Here is a 24779-nt window from a genome sequence, read left to right as displayed (position 1 = left end):
TTTATCTCGTTTTCAAGGATTATTCTATCCTACTCCTACAGACAGTGTTTGCAGGAATACATTTAAGGGCTGAAATTTTTTTTAAATTTTTTTTTTAATTCTTTTTTTCCCATGAAGTGAAATCTCAACCATTGATATAAGATGTGGGCACTGCCCCCACACCCAGGATCGAATGATCCCGTTTTCAATTGTAGGTTCCAATTAAATTTCGAACTCCTTTTTTTTATTATAAAGTGGGAGATATATATCATAATACTCATATAAAATAGAGTGACATATCAATCTAATGAGATAGATTTTTACTCAATTGATCTATGAAAATATATTATTTTTAGAGCAGATTTCATGTGAAACGCATTACATCCGTGAAATGAGTTTATCTAATCCATACATGTAGGTTCGTATAACAAATTGATCTGGTTCAAATATGCAATTAAAGTAAATTTTTTTATATAAATAACAATATTTTTCATTTTTTGAGTCCAATTGGAGATATGTCTAAAAAAATTTACCCAGAAGACGGTCTGACAAATTTTTTTATGTATTTTATATAATAAAACTATTAATTTTAACTTTAACAGATCGATTCATCTGTGTGTAAATATATATATATATATATATATATATATATATATATATATATATATATATATATATAAAATTCCAGCTATCTGTTAGTCCACTTGTTGATAATCATGGTACAAATAGGCAGGTTGATGGGTTTATTGGTCAACCAGAATGACGTGATCCGTGTCATGTCCGTGGGATCATAGTTTTAAAAATTGAAATGAACCCTAACATTGACTTTATTTTTATTTCAATTAATTATTTTTTCGTGATCTCTCTTTTGATTAGATGCTCCAGTACAGAATCTCATCGACAAGCCATTTTTTTGTAATCTTTTGGTTTATACTTAATAAGATAATTTTAATATATTTTTTTTACCGAAAATGAAAACTTGAGTTCTTGTACATATTAGTAATTCTAAACATTCCTTATCAAATTTTTCTCATTTTTGTTCAGTTGATTATTATAAATAAGAAAATATATATGTTTTCAGATGTGAAAAAATTTATAATTATTCACTATGTTGAGTGCAATAATTATCTTGGATGAAGAACAATCGAATTATGGTGCTTGACATGCTATATGAGTTAAAATATTTTAGTTACACTATTACAATCAATTATAGCTCTTGGTAAACCGATAAACAAGCAATTTTATCGTTGGTATTAGAGCAAAGTTCATGTGTTCGATTCTTAGTTGATTGCATTAGTGTAATTATTGGGATGAAGATTGTTGGGTGAAATAAGTGTCTTTGCTGGAAGAGCGATCAAATCGTGGTGATCAAACTAATATGTTGTTAAAAGATCTGAATTGCACAATTAGCACAAGCTATGTTGTTGGTAAAGTAGCAAACGTTTGGTCCTAAAAATTGTTACTACTGGAAGAATGATCGAATCGTGGTGTTTGAGCTACTGTAAGGTTTAAAATATTTGAGTTGCACCATTACCATCAGCTATAGTTTTTTGGTAAAATGACAAGCGATTGGTCTTACAATTAGTATCAGAGACAAGGTCGCAAGTTTGATTCTCATTGATTGCAAGGAGTACAATTATTGAGAGGGAGATAGTTTGGTGCAATAATTGTCTCTACTAGAACAACAATTAAACCGTGGTGTTTGAGCTGCTGTGCGATTTAAAGATTTTGAGTTGCATCATCACCACCAATTATAACTTATGGTAAAACGACAAACGCTCGATCGTACACAATATTTTAGAAAATATTTGTTTTATGAAAATCATAACTAAACTAATTATTTAGAAAAATAAAATATATTATTTGTATAGCATATAATATTAACTAGAATATATTATCTTATATTATAGGAAAATTATAAGTTTAGCTTTATAAGTTGGTTTATTAGGGATTTAATTAGTTATGTCACTTAGTTAAAATTTGATTTCATACAGTAACTTGGTTTTATTTTTGTTTTTTGGTCTTTTTTTCTCGAAATACTAAATCCTTCGAATATAGTTTATTTAAAACTAATTTTCACTCATGTGATATATTTGACGAGAATAAAATTCATCTTTATCAAAATGAAAGGGGAAAAAAAGGCAAAGGAATCTCAATACTTTAAAATATAAGAAAAAAAGTTTTTTTGGTTCTTTTTATGTTTGTTTATTATATTTTAATGTATGTAATATAAGCTTTGTTATTGTAAGATTACTCACACAAAACATTAGTCGACTATCCTACTATATAAGAAGAGTGTTGGGTGTTGACTTGAGTAAGAATGATATTATATAGACCCCATCCCCACCAGGGTCCAACTTCATTAATTATACGCCAAAATTAGTATAGTCTCTCGTTAAAATTTAAATTTGAATTTGTTTTTTCCAAAAAAAAAAAATTAAAAATTGACACCAAACTTATGAGTTTACAATTTTGTTACTTATATCACAAATAGGAAAACGAAACTGAAATCGAAATAAATTGAATCATAATTGTAGGATCAAAGTTTTGATTATTCACCTTATATGAACAATTATTGTTCCAGTAATAATCAAAATATTCAAAGCAGTCACGAGAATTTAAGGTATGTATTGAATACACATAGGAGACTTAAACAAATAACAATATTATTTTAAATTATTTGATTGACATAAATAAAATTCCAGTTTTTTTTTTCATATTTAGAAAATTAGTATGATAAAAAATTGTGATTCCTTATCAGTATGATAATATATCGCATATTTTTTTTTCAATCAAAATGATAATAAACGAAAAGAAGCCGTCTTCAACAGTTTGAGTTTCACCTTTAATTGAAATTAATTTCACCGATTCCATTCGAGATTAGGAAAATGATACTCTGGAGATAATTTATTTGGTGTGGAAATTACTAAAATTATATCTTTCGTAAAATATATTTAATAAACCATTCAAAGGAGAAATTTAACAACAAAAAAAACCCTGGAAAGATCGGAAACTACGTACATTGCATACTATGTAACAGACTCTAGGACCAGACACGTTTCTGATTAACGCTCATTTCCTCCGACTATTTCTTGCATCTTCCAACGACAGTGGGGTCTACAGCTTGTTCGAATCTCATTTCTTGGATGTCTTGCCGGGTTTGGTGGCGGTGGAGGTGGACAGGTTGAGATCAGGGATTAAACTGCAAGAAGTGGCGGCGGCGGCGGCGATTTTCTTCTTGAGCTCCATAAGAAGGGCTTGGTTCTCTTGGTTCAGAAGCTCCGCCGTCTTCCTCAGCTTCTCGTTCTCCTGCATGATGTAGCAGTTTTCCAGATACAGCTTCGAGTCGAACTTCTCCATTTCTGTCAACAGGAAGAAAAATAATTCAAGAATGATATAGATCAACATTTAGACGCCAATATTTAGGTGGAAAAAAAGATTTAACAAAGAGTTTGAATCGTCAATCGAGAGATTATATGTGCGAATTTGATAAATCGAAATAGAACACGGACATGAAATCAAAGTTCCCATCTTTACAAATACATATTACAGAAATTTAAAAGGGACATTGTCTAGATTTGCTAGTGAAAGAAAGCAGGAGGGGGGGGGGGGGGACAGAGAGAAAGTGGTGGGGGCCTCTACTTGTTTAGTTGAGTTTACTAAAGAGATCACCTTTTAAAAGTTAGCAGAAGGGGGAGAGAATTTTCTTCTTGAATTGGCAGAGAACAAGAATTGGAAGTAGTTCTGTTTGGTCGAATGAGTGCGCAACTGCAAGTGCAGGGCTCTATATATAGAGAGCAAAAAGTGGGGCGAAGAAATCTTGACATGCAAAAAGGAAGTAGTAGCTAGGGTAGGGTCACGAGCTAGGAAGCATATAAGGGTGTGAGAAGATCATTCATTTGGCTTACTCAATAGAAGTAATTTGTTAGATGAATCCATCCTTTTATTTTATACAAAAAAAGTCTTTTGTTTTAATGATTTTTTTTATGGGGGATGACAGATATAATTTATTTTGTTCGTAAAATCAATGAAAAAAATAATATATTATGGTATATAATATTAAAATTGGTGGGGAGTGGGATGGGGTAGGTTGCCCCCCTAGTGTACTTGCTCTTACTCGCTTGTGCCCCAATAATCATGCATCCGTAAGAAGTGGAGGAGGATTTAATGTGCGCCTTTCCATTTTGCTATGAGTATTATGATGAGGTTTTCGGGGGGATGGCGTCATGTGATGATGCTTCTTTTTTCTTTTTTTTTCTTTTTTTCTTTTTCTCGTATGGTTGGCATGGGCTTTTCTGTCATTTCTTCGTGTGTGGGATTTGGGGGACGATTTCAGATTTGCAATGATGGTTTAGATTGGCCCGAAGCGAATGAAGTAACCATCATCTCACCATCCCTCATCGATTCTATTTTGTTTGGTTTAGGAATTATTTCAAGGGAAACTTAAGTATCCGTCCCTATTTCTATTCAACTTTTACTGCTACTTACCATCATCCAAAAAACCCTCAATTTCATTTGTGAAATAAAACTCTCTTATTAGAGAGTCAGGAACAAAATTTGTTTGATTTGGGGACTGACTGCAAATTTACTGTTATTTTTTCAATCATCTAATTGATAGAGTGGTATTTTATTGTTTATTTATATATTTTTTCACTATAATGTCTATTAAATAGATACCGCTATTGTTTAAGAAAATAATGAAAATAATATTCATGTTAATTTTCTTTATCGTTAATAATTATTCTAACATTCTTATTATTACATAATCTTATCATTTGTCTGTCATCAGTCATATCTTCAACTGAGACATTATTATCTATTAAAATCTGACATAACTCTTTTACGATTTACATAGCAAACCAAATTAAGTTGTGTAACGTCAGTAGCTTGACACATTAAAACTTTCTAAAAGATCACTCATCTCAGTATTACTTTAACTCATGTGCTTTTAATAGATGAATAAAGTTGTTTATTCCCAATAAATTAATTAACTCAACAATAGAGTGACTCGGTGAATCAATATGGTCTTTTAGTTTTACTTCAAATTTAAAAAGGTAATAAATGCTAGCTAGTATTTTTTTTCCCTGCCCGGACCAATTTAAAAGTTGTTGCAGTTATGTTGCAATTTCCCATTTAATTATCCTCTGACAAGAAAAATATTGTTCCCGAAAAAAAAAAATAGAACAAAAGCGTGTTACAAGAATGGGGTTATTATCCGTAAAGTCTTCGATGGGATTCTTTAAACGGGAAATTGGTCTTCAGTTTTCGGTCGTCGATTTTTTTTGTGTTCAGTCTCTGAGTACTTTTTTAGTACCATATTTCCACATGAAAGTGTATCACATTTTGTATGATACATTACCACAATTTGGTGGGTAGAAAGTGAACCCAAAAAATGTTTTGATCGGAGATTTTTCACCAATTTCTCTTTCTTTAAATTAGGTCTGAACATCCAAATGATGGCAAATTAAATGCGTATTGATAATGGCCTATACTAGATTCAACCTTTTCTCGCAGCCTTTGGTGATTCTTGAAAGTGGTTTTGTTTTGGGGGAAAAAGATTTTGGATGTCCAAATTCATCGAAACATTAATTCAACCATCCCAATTGAGTGCTCATCATATTTCCTACAATATCTACTTGAATTCTCATTATGCTATCCATCTTCACAAGGCAACTATCGTTTTTGTTACTTCTTATGTTTAAAGAGTGTTACCGTTTATTCTCGATGGAATTAATGTATGCTCGAAATATATCGTATGTAACTTAGTTGAGATGTCGATTAAGTAGAACACTTGATATAAATAAACCTATGAACTTTGATACATAAACAATTTAAATCACGGTCAAGAAACCCGAGTCAGTTTATAGTTTTATATCGAGTTATGTAATGTGTGTGGTTTTAGTTTACCATCTACGGTATAAATTCAAGATTTATCTAATACACACGTAAAGATAACGATCGTAAGAATTTCTTTGTTTTAAGAAAATTTTGTTTCGATACTTTATTATGAGTATGTCTCTTATAAGACGTACGGTCTCAGAGATTTTTATTCGTGAGACGGGTCAATTTTGTCTATATTTACAATAAAAAGTAATATTTTTGACATAAAAATGATATTTATTTATGGGTCGTTTAAATCGAATATTTATCTCATAAAAATAATATGTGAGACTGTCTCAAATAAGTTTGTTTTTTATTATTCAATTAGATTATATCCGCACACTATAGAGTTTGTGTATGCTAATAATTACACGTACACACGTTTGAGGGATGATTGCAATAACTATAATTCAACTTTAGATTCAATTCTCATTGGGCATTATTGATACATGTGGTGAATGCAAATTTAATTTTTATTTTTTTTACTTATTACATTCTGAGGTAAATTTAATCATTTCAAATAATAATTATAATACCAAATTTCTGCCACCCCTATTGATGGGATTACATTATGGTTGTGATTGGATTTCAACCCTACACGTGACCCCTATATCATCAAACTTCCTCTCTTTATTGAAATAATATTACGTGATTATTATAAATTAATGATTTAATTTTATGATAAATTGAATTAAAATAAATAATTACGTACATATTTTATTGAGTCCAATAATAGCTCTATTATAATAACAAAACAAATTAGCATCTTCTAATCCAATCTCTTGGCTTATACGACAGACAATGTAAAGAATGAGTGAGGTAAAAATTTGTGTGAAAACGATTTCATTAGCCGTATTTTGTGAGACGAATCTCTGATTGGTCTTACACGTGCACGTTGTTAAGGTTGTATTATTTTTTATTAGAAATCGGTATGGTTATTTCAAGCAATAACGGATAAATGGCCTAATTATTTCTTTATAGAGACTTTATTGTTATTATTATTAAATTAATGAATTTACCAACCGCAATTAGACCAAAATAAACAGTGACGGGGTTGTGGAAAAGATGGCCGAGATGTTGTCAGTCAGTAACGTCAATTGACTCGAAGTCGCTTTTGTAGATTCAAATCGATCTTGATTGACATATCTAATTTTAACATGCTTAGATGGTTTAATTATCGAAACATAATAATATTTTAAAAATATATATATAAAGGAGAAAAAAAAAACATATGAGTTTGAGATGAAATAACGAGAAGTTGAAAAAAAATGAGAAAAAATAGATAGGCATACGAAGAATACAAACAAGCTCACAACATCGAAGTTATGTAACAAATATTATGTAAGGGTAAAACTGAAAATAAAACTTGGTGTCTTGTTGACACATAAAAGTGATTATTATGACGTGCTCAATTATTATATAATAGTAAGGATTTTTAAAGGTTATAGATTACGCAAAAGGCGAAAAAACATGAAAAAAATATTTAATTTTTAAAATTTAAATATTCGATATTTAATATTATCAAAAAATTGAAATAAAATCGATAATAAGTAAGATTTTTCATGTTATTTTGAATGTGATCACACCAAATGCAGCAAATGATCTCATTCGTATTGCACTATAGTGTCGAAATTTTTTTACGGAAATTAATATCAACAAAATAGTAAAATAACGGTTTTGATCGTTTGTTACATTGTGATCTTGGAACTCTATAGTATCAAAATTTAATCTTATCATGATAATTTTGCTTCTTTTTTTTTTTGTAATTTAGTATGTTAAAAACTTGTCTGAGACGGTCTTACGGGTCGTATTTTGTGAGACGGATCTCGTATTTAGGTTATACATGAAAAATTATTATTTTTTATGCTAAGAGTATTACTTTTTATTGAGTAATATCGGTAGAGTTAACACGTCTCACAGATAAAAATTCGTGAGATCATCTCACAAAAAACCTACTCATTTAGTATTATTTTTCGTCACGCCAATATGATTCTTTTTTTTTTTTTTTGAAGCAAAGGAAATATGATTCTAATCAAGTTGATGCGGCCAACACCACCACGTAAGCGGACTCTCGCATGACATGAACGATACTTTCACGCTCGTGGAATATTTATCCAGCATGGTTCCGAGTCCACGATTTATGGGATTTTGTTCATTTTTGCATTAAATTAGGTATCTTGATTTAATTTGATTTCCAATCTCGATATTGTACGTAATAAATGTGCCGGCTTAGTTAAACACGGACAACTTCATTATTAGGACAAGATTCTCTGAACCAATCCAAAATTGAAATTAACGAATATTATGAAATTTGCGTGTGTTATTTTTAGCACGTGGGACAAAGCCATTTCTTTTATAAATGAAACTTGAAAAGTCCGCACGTCTTGTGCACATCCTGTATTTATCAGGTGGAGAGAGTCCATGGATATTAATTTGAAATTTATTCCACGTTCAAAATTTTTAATAAATAATATAATATTTTGGAATCTATTATTATATTCTAATAATTCCAGATCTTTAAAGCTTCGAAGTAAAGAGTCCCTATCCAAATGGGTACGTACGTCGTAGTTCGGAAAGAAATGTTTCATTCTTACAAAATATAATACGTAAGTTAAAATATACTTTTGATTTATAATCTTTTGATTTATTTATTTTTAATTAATCTTCCTCATTTGCAAAAAAATACATATCAAATATCTCTCCACTTTTTTCCAAAATTCATGGATATATATATACGAACACAAAACATATATTCCTCCTACACTTATTCATAAAACATGCTTCTTGTTGGAAAAATGAAAATAATGTTGCCAAATTCCATCGTCATCCTCTTCTTGATAATAGCAACCCGAGTTTCCCCGGAATATACCCGTCCGAATCCCAGGCCACTCATTCTCCGGCAACATGACCGGACGGATTCACACGCGCAACAGGTAAATATATAACATGCAAGGCCTGCAGCTAGCACGTACATTTTATGCATATAACACAAAGTTTCCAACTCAAGATACGTAAAATTGGATTCATTTAATTTATTTAATCGGCTTTCAGGTTCATATCTCATTGGCGGGAAAAGATTACATGAGGGTTTCATGGATTACGTCGGACAAAAATGTTAAATCGATCGTTGAATACGGGAAGAAGAGCGGGGAATATGAAGCTTATGCACAAGGAGGGCCCAGCACTTCGTACAGTTACTTTCTCTACAATTCGGGGGGAGATTCACCACGTGAAAATCGGGCCCGCTGGAGCCGAGCACCATCTACTACTATAGATGCGGCGGTTCCGGCTCGGAGTACAGTCCGGACACCGCCTTCTGCTTTTCCGGTGGAGTTTGCGGTTGCGGGTGAGCGAAAATGTTACTTCTTTTACGTGCAATGTGTGCCTAGCCTTTTTGCAAGCAACATCGTTATGTACTTTTTGTCCTTTGCTTGTCTATGCTTTTCTTGTTTTAATTTCTGTCTGTTGAAAGATATAATTATGCAAAAATGGCCTTCTGCTCAGAACGGTCTACTCCACAATTAATCTTTTTACGATGACTTCAATATGTTGTGACTAAAATATTTAAGTGAACACTACTAATGTTTTTAGTCTTTTGTTTTTCTATGACTTTCTGTTTAATTTCTGTGAAAGATATATATCAATTCCTTCTTCATAAGGTTATTTACATATTAACTAAAGAATTCAATTTTGTGCTAATTTAAGTGAAACTACAATAGTTTATTATATTTTCTTTTGATTTAGATAATTGATAGCATATTTTCAATTGGTCCAATATTCACTTAATTTAGCACATTAACATTGCTAGCTAACAAATGACTAAAATTGTCAAAAATTAAAAGTCATTGGAATAAATTTGAAAATTTTTCAATATAAATGACCAAAATTTAAAAATAAATGCATAAATGACCTTAATTTTAATTTTTTGGGCCCTATCAAAACACGCGAAATTAGAAGTTGTCGATTGTCTGAAAATATGCGAGCCCTTGTTGGATTGAATTTGGGCAAAATAGATTGATTTCTGAAATTGTTTGAATCGGCTCACATTTCACAATTTATTTGTCTAAAAATAATTTTTAATTAATTAGGATTATATGGTTATATGATTTGATATTTCTGTAATGGTCGGGGAATAAAATCTTGAAACACGTGCAAATAAAATTTAATGAATATTGTATATATTTAATCTATAATAACTGTCAAAAATCATTCAATAACTCTATTCTTTCATACTGAAAACTTTTCTTTGCACTAACCACTTGATTTATTTACTTGTTCGCTTGAACTTTTGAACATCTATAGGAGACCTGGGACAAACAGAATGGACAGCTTCAACCTTAGCTCATGTTGGTGCTAAGGACTATGATGTCTTCCTCCTACCCGGCGACCTATCCTACGCTAATACTCTACAACCACTCTGGGACTCATTTGCACGTCTGGTCGAGCCGTATGCCAGCTCTAGGCCATGGATGGTAACACAAGGGAACCACGATGTTGAATCATCCCCCATCATATACCCTCATCGTTTTAAGGCATACAATGCTAGATGGTTGATGCCACATCAAGAAAGTAGGTCCACTTCGAACTCGTACTACTCATTCAATGTGGCTGGAGCCCACATAATCATGCTTGGATCATATACGGATTTTGATGTGGATTCGGATCAATACAAGTGGCTACAGGCTGATCTTGAGACGGTCGATAGGAGTGAGACGTCTTGGATCTTTGTCTTGATCCATGCACCATGGTACAACTCCAATCTTGCTCATATGGGAGAAGGGGAAAGCATGCGGAATGCAATGGAAGAGATGTTATATAACGCTCGGGTCGATGTAGTTTTCGCAGGACATGTTCATTCCTATGAAAGATTTGTAAGTAAAGTTTTCTTTGCTATTCACTCATATAGAAATATTTACTACGTTTTACCAATTCTTAGGTTAAGCTCTAGGTTTTCAGAAGTATCTTTCATCTTATTATCTGATGTATTTTTAACTATTTGGTTGAATTTTTTTTATGATCTAGACAAGGGTTTATGATAACAAGGCTGATCCATGTGGTCCAATGCATGTAACCATCGGTGATGGAGGGAATAAAGAAGGCCTTGCTATGTTGTAAGTAGCTCTAAACAACCTTATATCTTAGCTTGGAAAGAAACGTATTGAGTGAATTGATGTGCTATGAATGGACAGGTTTCAGAGCCCAAGCCCTTCAATTTCACTCTATCACGAACCAAGCTTTGGACATGGTCGGTTGAGGGTACATAATAGCACGCACGCCCACTGGTCGTGGCACAGGAACAATGACTCCGACTCACTTCAAGCTGACGAGATATGGTTTGAAAGCCATAGCTCCTCCCTAGCGTGCAAGGAAATAATAAAGACATCAAAATCTTCGAAAGATGAACTATAGTAAATTATGTCATACATTTGATGAACTGTAGTTAATTATCACAAATTAAACGTATTGTTTTTCAACAATTGGGTGTACGGTTTTTTGTGCAACAGTTGCATGAGACGGTGTTATTGTTCTTCACATATGTATCATTTACAATTAATATAAATAATGATTAGATTATAAAATTTCCGGTTGACAGCAATTTATTATTCTTAGATGTCACTGAATTTGAACAATTGTATCATGAGAAATAAATTTCTATTGATTTTTAGAGTACCCATGTTTTATATACGTGTCGAATCTGTTTTAAAGAAACTAGATGTTTGATAGACATCTGCAGAAATATGAGTCTTTACCGAACCGGGTTTCTACCATTTCCGAACAGGGGCGGAGGCATGTGCTTGTTTAAAAAGGTCCGGGTGGCCCATTTTTTTTTTTAAAAAAAATGTATATGTAAATTGTGTATAATTTTGGAATAATATGATATTAGCTCGGGTAGATCAATTTAAAATATTAAAAGATTCTAGAGTTTAAAATTCCAGTCCGGACAGAGCCATATTTTGGCTCCGCCACGGTTTCCGAACCAATGTTTATTCTTTACTAAGCGGAAGTTGAAGTCTTTATTGATCCTACAGCCCGAGTGCTGACTCTTTAATTTACTTTAGGCAACTGCTCAACTGCTGGTTATTTAGTTCTACCAGTGGTCGAGGAATTAATTAAGCCTTCCCGAAGTTGTAATATTTTACGTCAATGATAATTATCCTGAAACTTCCTGTCCACTATACACGCATAGATTTAGCTGGATCGATCTTGGAATTTTTCAATCTAAATTCTGGTTAGATACATATGATCATTTTCGTGGTATCTAAATGTTACAGCGCATGCGTGTTAATTAACGTACGAGGATCCGGAATATGCGTGCATGGTGAATCTTCTTTCCTTCACGTTTTAAAAATAAAACTGATTTTTAGTAACAGATTCAGATCCAAAACCCAAGCCCATTACTCTATATTTTATATATATATATATATATATATAAATTTGCCATGCATGTATGTATTATTAGCTGTTAACACACTAAATGTCTGACACAGACAGTGAAGCCATGAAGATGTCTAAGATTTTAGTACTTTTTACGCTTTTTAATGTTGTCTACCTTCATTCAGGCATTCTCTTAGGCAACGCGGACGATAGAGGTGCAAGAAAGGTACTATATATTATCTGTGTGTCGAGGGCGGAATCGACCGGCAGGGACCGCCGTTCGGCTAGTCTCGCACCCAAATCAAAATTCTTTGTGATTTTTAGAGTATCTAAGTTTGGTCTCTTTATACATTGAGTTTATACCTCCTTAGCATAAAATTCTGGATTCGTTTTTGTCTATGTTTAACTATTTGAAATCTGAACACATAATTTCTATGCATTAGGAAAATTCTTGAAGTTGAGAGTACTCATTAAGCGATTTTATTTGAATGTATAACAGTATAGGGCTTATTGCTTGGTCAAAAACGCCACATGCATGAATGTATAATTTCAATTCGTATTTAGACTTCTTTAAATCAGAGTTCTAGCTTTTAATTACCTTTTAAATTATATGTATATACATTTTATTTTAATAGTCTTCATAAATTTGAGCTCTCTCTAATAATTTATATTGATATATATTTTGAGTTTTATATCATTATAAAATTATAAGTTTTGTCATAATAATATAGTTTAGAATTATTTTAAACAGTAATCATATCTTAATTATTACAGCCTTACATCGTTTACATGGGAGAATTGCCAGAGGACAGAATGTCTGTGTCTTTATCAGACATTCACCACACTCTACTTTCAGATGTCATTGGAGAGTATGAAATTTCTATAGCACATGCATTATATTACGAAGACTTGACAACTTGAGTTGAATGTGAACATATATGGTGTGATTCCAGTGAAATAACAGCTAAAAACTCCAAGATTCATAGCTATGGGAGGAGCTTTAATGGATTTGTGGCAAGACTATTGCCACATGAAGCAGGATTATTGTCGGGTATATGAATGGTCACGGAGATTTTCTTTCTTCCGGTTCTATAAATCGTCCCTTATAGATAACTGAATCCCTGGATTTGTTTTTATTTCTTGTCTGCTTTCACAGAGAAACAAGGCGTTGTTTCGGTATTTCCGAACAAGGTGCGGAAGCTGCTGACAACAAGATCATGGGATTTTCTTGGAATGCCAGAGAATGTGATGAGAAAGCATCAATGTGAGAGCGAAATCATAGTAGGTCTTCTTGATACAGGTTGGTGGAATTTGGCGTTTGCTCGAAATTTCCATTTAATTAATTATGTATTGATTTCTTTCTTGTTTCAGGAATATGGCCAGATTCCCCAAGTTTCAATGATAAGGGGTTTGGGCCTCCCCCTTCTAAATGGAAGGGGAAGTGTGTCAAAGGTGTTAACTTCACTGGTTGCAACAAGTGAGTATATATAATTTTCAAAGATTTTGGTTATAATTAATTATAGGGAGGCTTGACCTATTGGGTGTCATCGCGCATTCGGACGCGGAATGCTTACTCCGCCCTAACCAAATCAAATTAGGAGGCCATGTTCAACTTGTTTGGTAGGTTCGTCCGAAGGAATAAAAGCTAGTCGTCATGCTAACATCTGTTCGCTCAACTTGTACCTTATATGAATCGAACTGGTGACTTTGGGTTGGGTATGATGCAAACTGCATGACTGAATTCTTGTTGAGCTAACTAAAGCTCTAGCTGCTAGTGACAGTTTACTTTATATCATTTAAATTATACTGGGCCAAGCGATAATAAGCTATGTAGCCATCCACATAAAAGAGTTTAGTCATCTTTGCTCCCAAACATTCCATCAGTTTGTTAGTATATTTATGAGTTGATCTTGTTTGACAATGGCAGCAAACTCATTGGCGCACAGGCCTTCGATCTTGCAAACATAGTTCTTCCAAATGAAACAACTCCATTGGACACGGACGGCCATGGAACTCACACAGCCTCGACTGCAGCCGGCATATCAGTGAAACGTGCAAGTTTATATGACATAGCAGAAGGCACGGCACGAGGTGGGGTGCCATCTGCCCGACTAGCAATTTATAAAGTGTGTTGGGAAGCAGGCTGCAATGACATGGACATTCTAGCAGCATATGATGTAGCAATAGCTGATGGAGTGGATATCATATCAGTATCCTTAGGGGGAATTACCCTGAATTACTTGGATGATTCTATAGGCATCGGAGCATTCCATGCCTCGAAAAAGGGGATTCTGACTGTCTGTGCGGCAGGAAACTCAGGGCCTTATTTATGGACGGTCCAAAATGTAGCTCCGTGGGTCTTTACAGTGGCTGCTAGCTCCATAGATAGGAAGTTTGTCACAGATGTCAAGTTGGGAAACGGAGACAAGTTTTCTGTATGTCAGTTGTTAATCTTTTACTTTTTTTTTATTTGCTCGAATCGTAACATCTACGAAACTGCTTTTTCTGTTGTTTCTTGACAGGGGACGTCGCTTAATACATTCTCTCCGAAAAAGGTTTTGTACCCTTTAATAAATGGAGCCCGTGCTCGAAATACTAGTTCGGCTGTGATTGGAAATGCCAGGTGTCTTAACACTGACTGAATCTTGATTTTATGTCTATACAGTATATGCAAATCTGTTGTTTTCAGCATATAATTTTTCTTCTTCTGTGTCACAGTGCTTGCGATTACGAGACGTTACTCGAGAGTAAAGTGAAAGGAAAGATCGTGTATTGCCAGGGAGAAGGGGGTAATATTATGGTTGACTCATTAGGCGCCATAGGCACCATCATGTCTGATGATGTGTTTGAAGACACGGTGTTCTTTAACGACAATCCAGTGAGTTATGTCAGTATTGAGGATGGCCTAAAGATTGATAAATACATAAACTCCTCACGGTGAGTGCATGCATATATATTGTATTTGAACAGTTGAGATTATACTTTACTTGATCTTTGCATCATTTTCGTGTAATAGATCGCCTCACGGTGTTATATACAAATCAAGAACAGCCAAAACAACCGCACCATTTATAGCTTCGTTTTCATCTAGAGGACCCCAAGACATCAGTTCTCACATACTCAAGGTAGGAAGGATTGATAATTTCTGGTTCTGTCTTTGCTTCAGGTATGTTGTATTACATGTGATTTTTACGTGTAGCCTGATATCGCTGCTCCTGGAATCGACATTTTAGCCGCATACACAAAATTCAACACAATGACCGGAGATAAGGGTGATAAAAGAATTGTAAAATTCAACATAATATCCGGAACTTCAATGGCTTGCCCTCATGTTTCGGGTGCTGCAGCCTATGTCAAATCTTTTCGCCCAAAGTGGTCGCCCGCCGCCATCAAATCTGCTCTAATGACTACCGGTAAGCTCTCATTTGTAGACTAGCATACCTTTCGTTGCACCAAAACATATCTAGCTGATGCACAATTCAAATCTTTGAAGAGCATCTCTGTTGCATCTCTAAACATTTCAATCCGATTTCACACAGCACAAACACATCAAGATTTACAATATTTTTTTTCTTCTCCTCCTGCTGATATGTGAACTTACTTCTGTAGCAAAAGAAATGAAGGGAACGCCACTAGGGGCCGCATTATCCTCAGGCTCGGGGCAGATTAATCCAAGGGCAGCATTACATCCCGGCCTGATTTACGACATCGATACAGAAGCCTACATCAGTTTCCTCTGCAAAGAGGGGTACAATAACTCAGCCATTGCACTAATAACAGGAAACAAGAAGTACAATTGTTCAAACGTCCGACGAGCAAAAGGAGACGACGGGCTCAACTACCCTTCTATGCATATGCAGCTCAACGAAAATCAGACAGACATTTCAGCTGTGTTTTATCGAACAGTGACTCATGTTGAAGATTGTAAAACAGTGTACAAGGCCAAAGTTGAGTCGCCAAAGGGTCTTTCGATCAGAGTCATTCCAGACATTTTGACGTTCGATGAAACTAATGAGAAGAAGTCGTTCAAAGTGAGTTTGAGGGGAAAATTCCTTAATAAGAAGATATGGTACCTCTCTGGATCATTGAAGTGGAGTGATTCTAAACATAATGTTAGAACCCCGATTCTTGTTTACAGGGCCACATATAATTAGCAGATTGTTAATTTTCACCATGCGTTGTTATAATTTTTTTTTTGCATGTAAATATGTTCTTTCATTTTGTGCTTTTGAAATATATACTAGTAGGCAGCATGTGAGATGAACGTAGATGTCGAGTGAATATATCTATATATACTTCTTCTACGTAATACTCAATGTTGATTTTTGGTAACTTTTTTACGCTTTCATGCATATTTCGCTTCTATTTTGTAGTATGATCAATAGTCATGTTATCAAAATGGCTCTTTTGTGGAGTAGTATCAATTACGATTGAAGACATTTTTTTAAAGGAGTATCAATATTAAACGTTTGGGAATGATATTGTAATAATAAACCAAAAAAAAAATATTTGAACAACTTTTTTTTCAAATCCCGGCTCGGATACTATATCGAATTATCACACACACATCTAAAAGCTGAAGATATCATAGATAACGTAGTGTGCTGCAACAATTGCCCATTTGAGTAAAGGCAGAATTTTATTAACACTACACAATGTTACAGAAAGTTGCAGCGAAGGACCGGCGAGCTGAAATTACGGGTCCAAATCCAAAAAGCTCGTCGTGTCGTCATTATTGAGAATCAATACTTGCAGAAGGTGAAAGCAGAGCACTAATCCTTTTTGGGGTGGGTGGTTGGCAGTGAAGAGCATTTCGCGGAGACAGCTTAGTAAGTTCCAACGCCTGTAACCTCAACTCCACAGGATAATCAGCAACACAGCCGATTCGGGGGCCGGCTCCAGTTGACCATTTGATCGATAGCTGATGGCCCAATTGATACGACTTTGCGGCATTCTTGGAGTTGATCCTTTGAAGAATTGCCATCTTTGGAACGTCCGCTTTGGGACTCTGGAGGCCACCGGAGAGTGTCCTCTTGTACTCGGTTCTAATTTCAAGACAAGAAGGTTTGGTTGTTTCGGGAGACAGGTTGTTCTCTTCAATTGGAATATCAGATGGAACTGATTCTGATGGTAGAGAAACTTCAGACACCACCCCGCCTTTTGTCATTTTACCGTTATTAACATAGTCATAGTCTTCATTTGCCTTCCGTATCTGATAGAAGAGGGTGAAAAACTTAAAGCAGAATGAGAAGTGGAACGATTAGTATTCAGAGAGGTATATTGAAGTGAGACTACACGAGGTAGAGAAGCCTCCATGGTGAAACAGGGGTAGATCCTGTTCTAGTTTCATCAACGTAATTATGCGAAATCTGAAGCAATTTATGGATGCATCTTGCCTCCAATATATAAGAACAAGTAGTTTTTGTTCCAGCAATGTCGTCATTGATTGCTTAGGTTCATCCAAAAAATAGAGGATGTATCTCTTCATAGGGCTAGTTAAAGAGATGTGTACTGACTTAGGTTAGGTGAATGGTAACTGCTAAGTCAGGGGGCAAATGTGGTGACATACCTCAACTTCTTCCAGATCGACTCCATTTTCCCCGAGAAAGGATAAAAAGCAATCAAGGCTCTCATCAGTTGGTTTATAGTGTCCACTGTAAGGTGAGATACACTGAAGAGCATGAAGCGTGATTGTGTTAGGTCGAAATCATTGAATAATCTTCATTCAGTGGGACAATAAAATTTAGAAATGTACAGCTTGTCCTCGCACTTGAAATTGCTTAGATATATAAACATTTTACTGCGTGTAATTAATTAGTCAGAGTGATGTATATAATTAAGAAATAGCAGAAGGTTCCAGGTGACTTCCCTGACAGAAAACAAACGAATTTATCAGTGGCAAAACGACTTGAAATGTTGATAAAATCATGTATCATTGTATTTGTCTGGGAAATCATAAGAATGCAAGTTGATTTCTGTTTAATCTTTACAGGAACACACATGAAACTTTAGAGAGGTGCATTTGGATGTAAAATCATTCTCTGGCACAACTGCCGGTAAATTCAACGCAACGATTGGACTGTTATATCTCATATCGTACCTTAAGTACTCCATCCTCTGCCACGAGCCTTCCAGCAGCTAGAGTAGCACCTCCAGCAAGAAAGCTGGAATGATGGAACAATCCTTTCTTTTTCTGGAGCCAAGTCAAATACGAGAACGAAACATAACTTGTAAGAAATGGAGGATAAGAAAAAACATCAAATCTGTATTTCTACTTTGATAACCTGGCATTACCTCTCCAGCGTAGAGTCTCTTGGTGGTGCCCACGACAAAGATCCATTTTGACCCAGGTGATCCTTCGTTTGTATCAAGAGGTTTCTTGCTGAGTTTTTGCAATAGTTTACCGTCAACAACTACATATTCATAGTGTTTTCTCTCTTGCTGGCCAAAGCAAACATTCAAGAGGTTAATGTTACTACTTCTTGGATTGACTAAGATTTGCAAAATAAGTCAAGACACAATTTACTATAATTGCATGGCTAAATTGTGATCACAGTTGTAATTTTATCTACGGTGTGATTGCTTGAGCTTCTGCAAAATGGGGGAAAGTAACTTAAAAGAAAACAATTTTCTCAATACAAACTAATCAAAATTTTGGTCACGTACTGGTCCAAGATATTTGATACATTGCTGGCGAAGCTTTGATCTAGGTAACTCTTTAAGATCAACCTCTTTGCCATCTCCAAGATCCAACCTGCATAAACAAAGAGTGCTGGGATCTCAACCTGCCTTTAAAGTAGACACCATCTAATCAAATAAAAATGATGCATCTGAGATTCATACGTCTAGCTTTTGAAAGTTTCAAACTCGCAGAAGATCAGAAATCCATGAACCGAAAAACAACAAAAAAGTCACCAATCCTCTCAACACATATATTATCATTAATAAAGTAAAACTTTTCAAATCATTAAAAATTGCATGATGATATTTAGACGTAATCGGGCATCTTCGTCTTCTAATTTACAACATAGACTTTGTTTTCTTCACTTTCTCCTGTACCGAAAGATTTACACCGAGCTATCCTGTTTGACCACCTTTAAGTGGAGCACTACGATAGTGGCAATTTCAGGCCATTGATTCAAGCAAAAAAGTATTACAATCAAACTAACAAGAAAGACAACAACAAGAAAAAATCAGATCTTTTTCTCACCAGTAGAAGAAGGGCTGACCAGCATTACTTTTACACCACTCGTCGTAGTAAATGTGTAAGCTGTGACCATATCGATGCCTAGGATCAATCTACACAGAAACAAAACGAAAAAAAAATGAAACAGGTTCGCAAAAAATCATACCATTGTTGTCATAAAACGGGCAAGCAAAAATCTGAAGGACCACGAATAAAATATTCAAAAAGACTGGGAAAAAAACAAAACACTCACAGCTTCTATCCAGTGCTGAAAGGCCAACTTTTGTGCCTTGTCATCTTTGGACAAACCTTTGCCTACCTGTCCCCATATTTTTAATAAGCACAATCACACGGTATAATATTTTGCTCTCATGTCTCTTTCTTCAAAATAACCATTCTTATATAATATATATATTTTTTTTAAAAAAAAGAAAGAACTAATGACGTTCAAACCCTGGAAGCATTTAAACTGATGCGATTCCACCGTAACACTGCACTCTCCGGCTTCAGGAAATTGAAAAACGAGACTGTACTGTGATTTAATCGCACAAAATCGATCGCTTGCCACCTTCAGATTCATCATGTAACGGGAAGTTAAATTAATCAAAACTTTTCCGACAGAGTATGAGTAAAAAAAATAATAAATCACACGTCACATGTGTACGTGTATACGTAGACAAAGAACATTTAATGCACTGGCGATCATTGATCACCAAAAAGGCAAGCTCACCAGAGCTCTTCTGCAACAACGGCAGAATCAGCCAACATGCGCCGAGTACGATAGCTCCGGTAGACCTTCTGAACTTTCATAGCCGCGCTCCGGGGACATCTGGCAGGAGCATCGGTGCCCTCCCATTCCACACCTTCCTCCGCCATCGATTCCTGCAGCCCCGGAACCTCGGATGATATATCAGAGATCCGGAATTCGGAATAGTCTCTGAAGGAGAAGGCAGGAATGTTATCGAAAGTGGGGAGCGCGTGGGATTGGACCTCCATTGAAACAGTGGGAGGAGGAGCTCGAGAGAGAGAAGCGGGAGAACTCGAAAACACTGGAGTCCCTTCCCAGCTGATCATACCTGTCCTTTTTAACGTTGCGAGTGCGCGTGCCCATCACTCGCTCACCTAGTGGTACACTTTATCCAACTGTTTTCTTATTATTGATTTTTTTAAAAAAATATTATATATATTAATCAGACCGCGATTTTTAAAAAAAACGCCAAACAAGCGTTAGGTCAATCGTTAAACAATATAAAATTGGATGTGTGAATTTATTTCGAATCAAATAATAGATATTAAATTAAATGCATAAATTATGTATCGGTTTTTTGACTCTTTGAACACCAATCTAATAGTTTTAGTATTTTATTAAGATATCTATGCTCCTATTGTTAAAGCATGGAGCATTCATGCGGAAAGAGGAAAAACTCCATTGTTGAACCTCCAAAAAGAAGAAAATTTATTACGTAAACACAATCGTGAAGTAATTCAACTGACTAACGAATACAAGATTTACAAGTATTTATACTACTGTAAAGAAACAAAAACGTATTTGTAAAAACGTGTTTCCTCATTTCTCTTAACTCTCAACACTCCCCTTCAAGATTGGTGTAGGTTTAATACACCAATCTTGGATAGCAAATAAGAATGTTGTTCCCGACTCAAACCCTTCGTGAAGATGTCCGCAAGTTGCTCTGTAGTAGGAATGTACTCAGTCTTGACCACACCGTTCTTGATCTTTTCCCTAATTAAATGACAATCTATTTCTATATGTTTGGTACGCTCATGATATAACGGATTCGCCGCGATATGTAGAGCCGCTTGATTATCACAATACAAAATTGGTGTTGCGTGCAATGTTACTTCCATGTCTGTCAGTATGCCGAGATATTGAAATTGCTGGGGACTCATTCGGTTCCTTCTGTAGCAGAACCCGTTGTGAACATGGCAGGTATACCTACTACCACAAGCTTTTCATCACATTGGATAATTGATAGTGGTGCTAATGAACATATGGTTGGAAATTCCAATATGCTGCTACGTTCTAAATCTGTTGCCATTCCTCCTAAGTCTGTAAGATTGCCTAATGGTACCAAGGCTCGCCGCGTCAATAGGATAGGGTATGTTTTGTTTACTGATTCCATCACCCTCAACCATGTACTACACATGCCAGATTTCAACTTCAACCTACTTTCAATTTCAAAATTTACCAAAGATCATAATTGTTTCGTTACACTTTATCCCCATTTTTGCCTATTTCAGGACCTCAAGACTGGGAGATTAATGGGGATTGGTAAGGAATCCAATGGACTTTACCATCTTGACACAAGATCTTTCTCCAGCTCTAGCTCCAGTCTAGTACCTTCTGTTTCTTTTTCTAATTCCATTTGTAATCACACTGTTGATGATAAAAACTTCATAGCTAATGTTTCTAATGATCATTTTGTTTGGCACAAGCGTTTGGGACACATGTCTGTATCTCGAATGCAAATGCTTCCCTTTATACCGAATTCTGTGAATCTACCTCACTGTTCCGTCTGTCCTATGTCTAAGCAAACCAGAATTAAGTTCCCTTCCAAGAGCTTATCGAATTCTTCTTGTTGTTTTGCCTTAATACACGTTGATATTTGGGGCCCTTTCCATACCCCTACAAGAAATGGTGAAAGATATTTTCTCACAATAGTGGATGATTTTTCTAAAGCAACATGGGTTTATCTTATGCGTTTTAAGGTTGAGGTGCTGCAAATCCTTCAAACCTTTTTCCAGATGGTCCGTACCCAATTCTCTGCCCTTGTGAAAATCATTAGAACTGATAATTCATGTGATTTCTTCAACAGTGCGTGCACCTCATTGTTCAATTCCTTAGGAATAATACATCAAAGTTCTTGCACTTACACTCCACAACAAAATGGAGTTGTTGAACGAAAACATAGATATATACTCAATATAGCTCGGGCACTCCGTTTTCAGTCCTCACTACCATTAAAATTCTGGGGAGATTGTGTCTTAACCTCTTGTTATCTCATTAATCGTAGTCCTAGTCCATTAATAAAAAATAAGACACCATATGAGATGTTGTTCCATAAACCTCCATCTTTTGATCATCTCCGTGTCTTTGGGTGTTTGTGCTATGCAACCTCATTGGCCCTTAAGGATAAATTCTCTGCTCGAGCAAGTCCCTGCATTTTCTTGGGCTATTCCAGCACCCAAAAAGGATACAAGGTCATGAGTTTGGACTCTAAGAAAGTTTTTGTGTCAAGAGATATCTTTCCCTTCGCCACTCCTGATCAGCATTTACCTATTTTTCCCACACACAATACTTCTAAACTTTCTTCTCCTCAAACAGATTTTGTCGAAGATGTACCCCCTGCTATTTCTGATATTGTTGATCCTCCCCCTCAATCTTCTCTTACTCCTGCAGTTCCTACAGTTTTCCAGCCTCAGAAACGATCCATGTGTGTCTCTATGCCTCTTGTTTGGACCAAAGATTATTCTTGTCCTACATTAAATAATCAGAAATGAATCTGAAAGTTTTTTTCATTTTTATTAAATTAGTGTGTTTCCAATTGCATTTCACTGTTAATCCGGTTTAGTCATTTTTTAACCTTAATTTTTAGAATGATGGGTGTAAAGAGGTGTTCCCTATTTAAATTGTTTTAAACTTTCAAAATTTCTCGAAAATGAATACTACCAACTTCATGCTATGTAACGCTAGAACGGTTCGACCTGTGCTACATCACGTAGACACAATATTTTTATTTGAATTCAAAATATCAATTGATTTTTTCTGTATAAAATCATATCTAGTACGACACATCTAAGTATAACATAAATTGAACCGATTAGAACCTACTAAAAGGTTATAAAAACTCACTTAAACATTGACAAGTTAACTAAAAGTTTTTCTTTCTTGGTTCACCGGAGACGAAGACTACTACACTTTTAGTTGTTAGTCGCGTGAGTCTACTTTGGTGGGAACTCATCATGTGGCTGATATGTTAAAGGTACTTCTGAATAAATGAACATGCAAATTTCTTCGATCAAATCATGCGTGAAAAACATGTCAATAAACGTGTACAAGTTGACGAGTCCTGCTTATCATACTGAATGCCATGAATTTTTGGTGGTTACGTCTTTTGTGCATACTGTAATAAGTTGACTCAAAAGTTGAAAAGGAGTGGATTCCATTTTACTTGTGTTTCTGTCCGTGTCTCACGTGGTTAGAAAAGGATTCTGTGAGTTGTTCTGTCAGTGTGGGACTCGGTTATTGTCTATTATTGTCGTACTCTTTCCGTCTCGAACTTCTATGTACGTTTTTTTGTGTGCTCAACTCAATGAATGTTTTAAGTTTAAAACTTAGAGTATGTCTCTTGTGAGACGGTCTCACGAATCTTTATTTGTGAGACGGATCAACCCTAACGATATTCACAATAAAAAGTAGTATTCTTAGCATAAAAAGTGATATTTTTCATAGATAACTCAAATAAGAGATCTGTCTCACAAAATAAGACTCGTGAGATCGTTTCACCCGAATTTTTGTCAAAATAATTAAGTCAATAAATGCTTGTGATTTTCGTAGTCTAGTGTAGTAGTCTAGTCTAGTAGACAGAAGGAAAACATTAAATTGATTTGTTGTGCATCAGTATTACTCTGTGTCCTTTTCAAAGTGATGGTGTCTTATTTTGATTAATGGTCACTTTTAAAGACTCAAATAATTCCAAGTCTTGAAAAATACTAAAAAAATCCAGAAAGGGACACCCTGGAACCAATTACACAAGTCTTTGTTTTGATGGCAATTTTATGCCAAACATTAATTTCGTGATACGAATTTTCTAATTCGACTCAATTCATTAAAAAAATATTATTTTTTATGTTAAAAATATTGATTTTATGTTAGATATAAGTCGGATCGACCAGTTTCATAGATATAAACTCGTAAAACCGTCTTATAAGAAATCTACTCATTATATAATTGTAATCACTAATTGCTCTATGTATATTATCTTCTGTTTATGCTATTTTTAAAAATATATATATTTTTTGGAAGTATATTCCTAGAGAAGTATTGAAAAAAAAAAAAAAAAAAGCCATTTAGTTTGATTTTTTATCGCAAAGAATTTTTTTATTTTGTAATCATGCCAAGAATGTAAAGGATTATATATTTTTGTATAGTGTATAAAGTAATTCACAATTTTATAATATACTATATTTAAATATAATATAATATAATAAAAAATTTATAAGAGAATGGGAAATAGGACGAGATTCACTCTTCCAAGATAAGTTAAAATTAGATGAACGTGGTTTATTCTAATGTTTTATAAAGGAAAATGTTTTCCAAGTAATAAAAAAACACAGCCCA

General features: G+C 34.7%; 3 protein-coding genes across 3 annotated transcripts; 2 read left to right on the top strand and 1 right to left on the bottom strand.

Annotated features, from left to right (window-relative positions):
* The first annotated feature begins 8616 nt into the window (after positions 1 to 8616).
* Positions 8617 to 11513, top strand: LOC140803595 (purple acid phosphatase 22-like). The gene is given in 8 exon segments (XM_073159498.1): positions 8617 to 8792; positions 8911 to 9072; positions 9074 to 9097; positions 9099 to 9160; positions 9162 to 9205; positions 10162 to 10730; positions 10882 to 10970; positions 11049 to 11513. Coding segments are annotated over 8 exon segments (1326 nt in total). The 5' UTR covers positions 8617 to 8636; the 3' UTR covers positions 11269 to 11513.
* A 770-nt stretch (positions 11514 to 12283) lies between these two features.
* Positions 12284 to 16556, top strand: LOC140803582 (subtilisin-like protease SBT4.15). Its single transcript, XM_073159483.1, has 11 exons — positions 12284 to 12460; positions 13009 to 13103; positions 13188 to 13285; positions 13391 to 13534; positions 13606 to 13711; positions 14162 to 14669; positions 14757 to 14857; positions 14953 to 15171; positions 15251 to 15359; positions 15434 to 15647; positions 15844 to 16556. Exons 1-11 carry the CDS (start codon positions 12335 to 12337, stop codon positions 16386 to 16388), a joined length of 2265 nt encoding a protein of 754 aa, XP_073015584.1. The 5' UTR covers positions 12284 to 12334; the 3' UTR covers positions 16389 to 16556.
* Positions 16557 to 16802: 246 nt separating this feature from the next.
* On the bottom strand, positions 16803 to 20522 carry LOC140842614 (IQ domain-containing protein IQM3-like). The gene is made up of 9 exons (XM_073210632.1): positions 20151 to 20522; positions 19874 to 19988; positions 19674 to 19739; positions 19445 to 19533; positions 18901 to 18988; positions 18529 to 18675; positions 18335 to 18427; positions 17804 to 17905; positions 16803 to 17446 (listed from the first exon to the last, which is right to left on the bottom strand). The coding sequence occupies exons 1-9, from the start codon at positions 20492 to 20494 to the stop codon at positions 16967 to 16969; spliced, it is 1524 nt and encodes a 507-aa protein (XP_073066733.1). The 5' UTR covers positions 20495 to 20522; the 3' UTR covers positions 16803 to 16966.
* Positions 20523 to 24779: the final 4257 nt, after the last annotated feature.

This window comes from Primulina eburnea, chromosome 10 (genome assembly GCF_022965805.1).
Source record: "Primulina eburnea isolate SZY01 chromosome 10, ASM2296580v1, whole genome shotgun sequence".
Lineage (NCBI taxonomy): Eukaryota > Viridiplantae > Streptophyta > Magnoliopsida > Lamiales > Gesneriaceae > Primulina > Primulina eburnea.
This window is presented reverse-complemented; position numbering and strand designations above follow the sequence as displayed.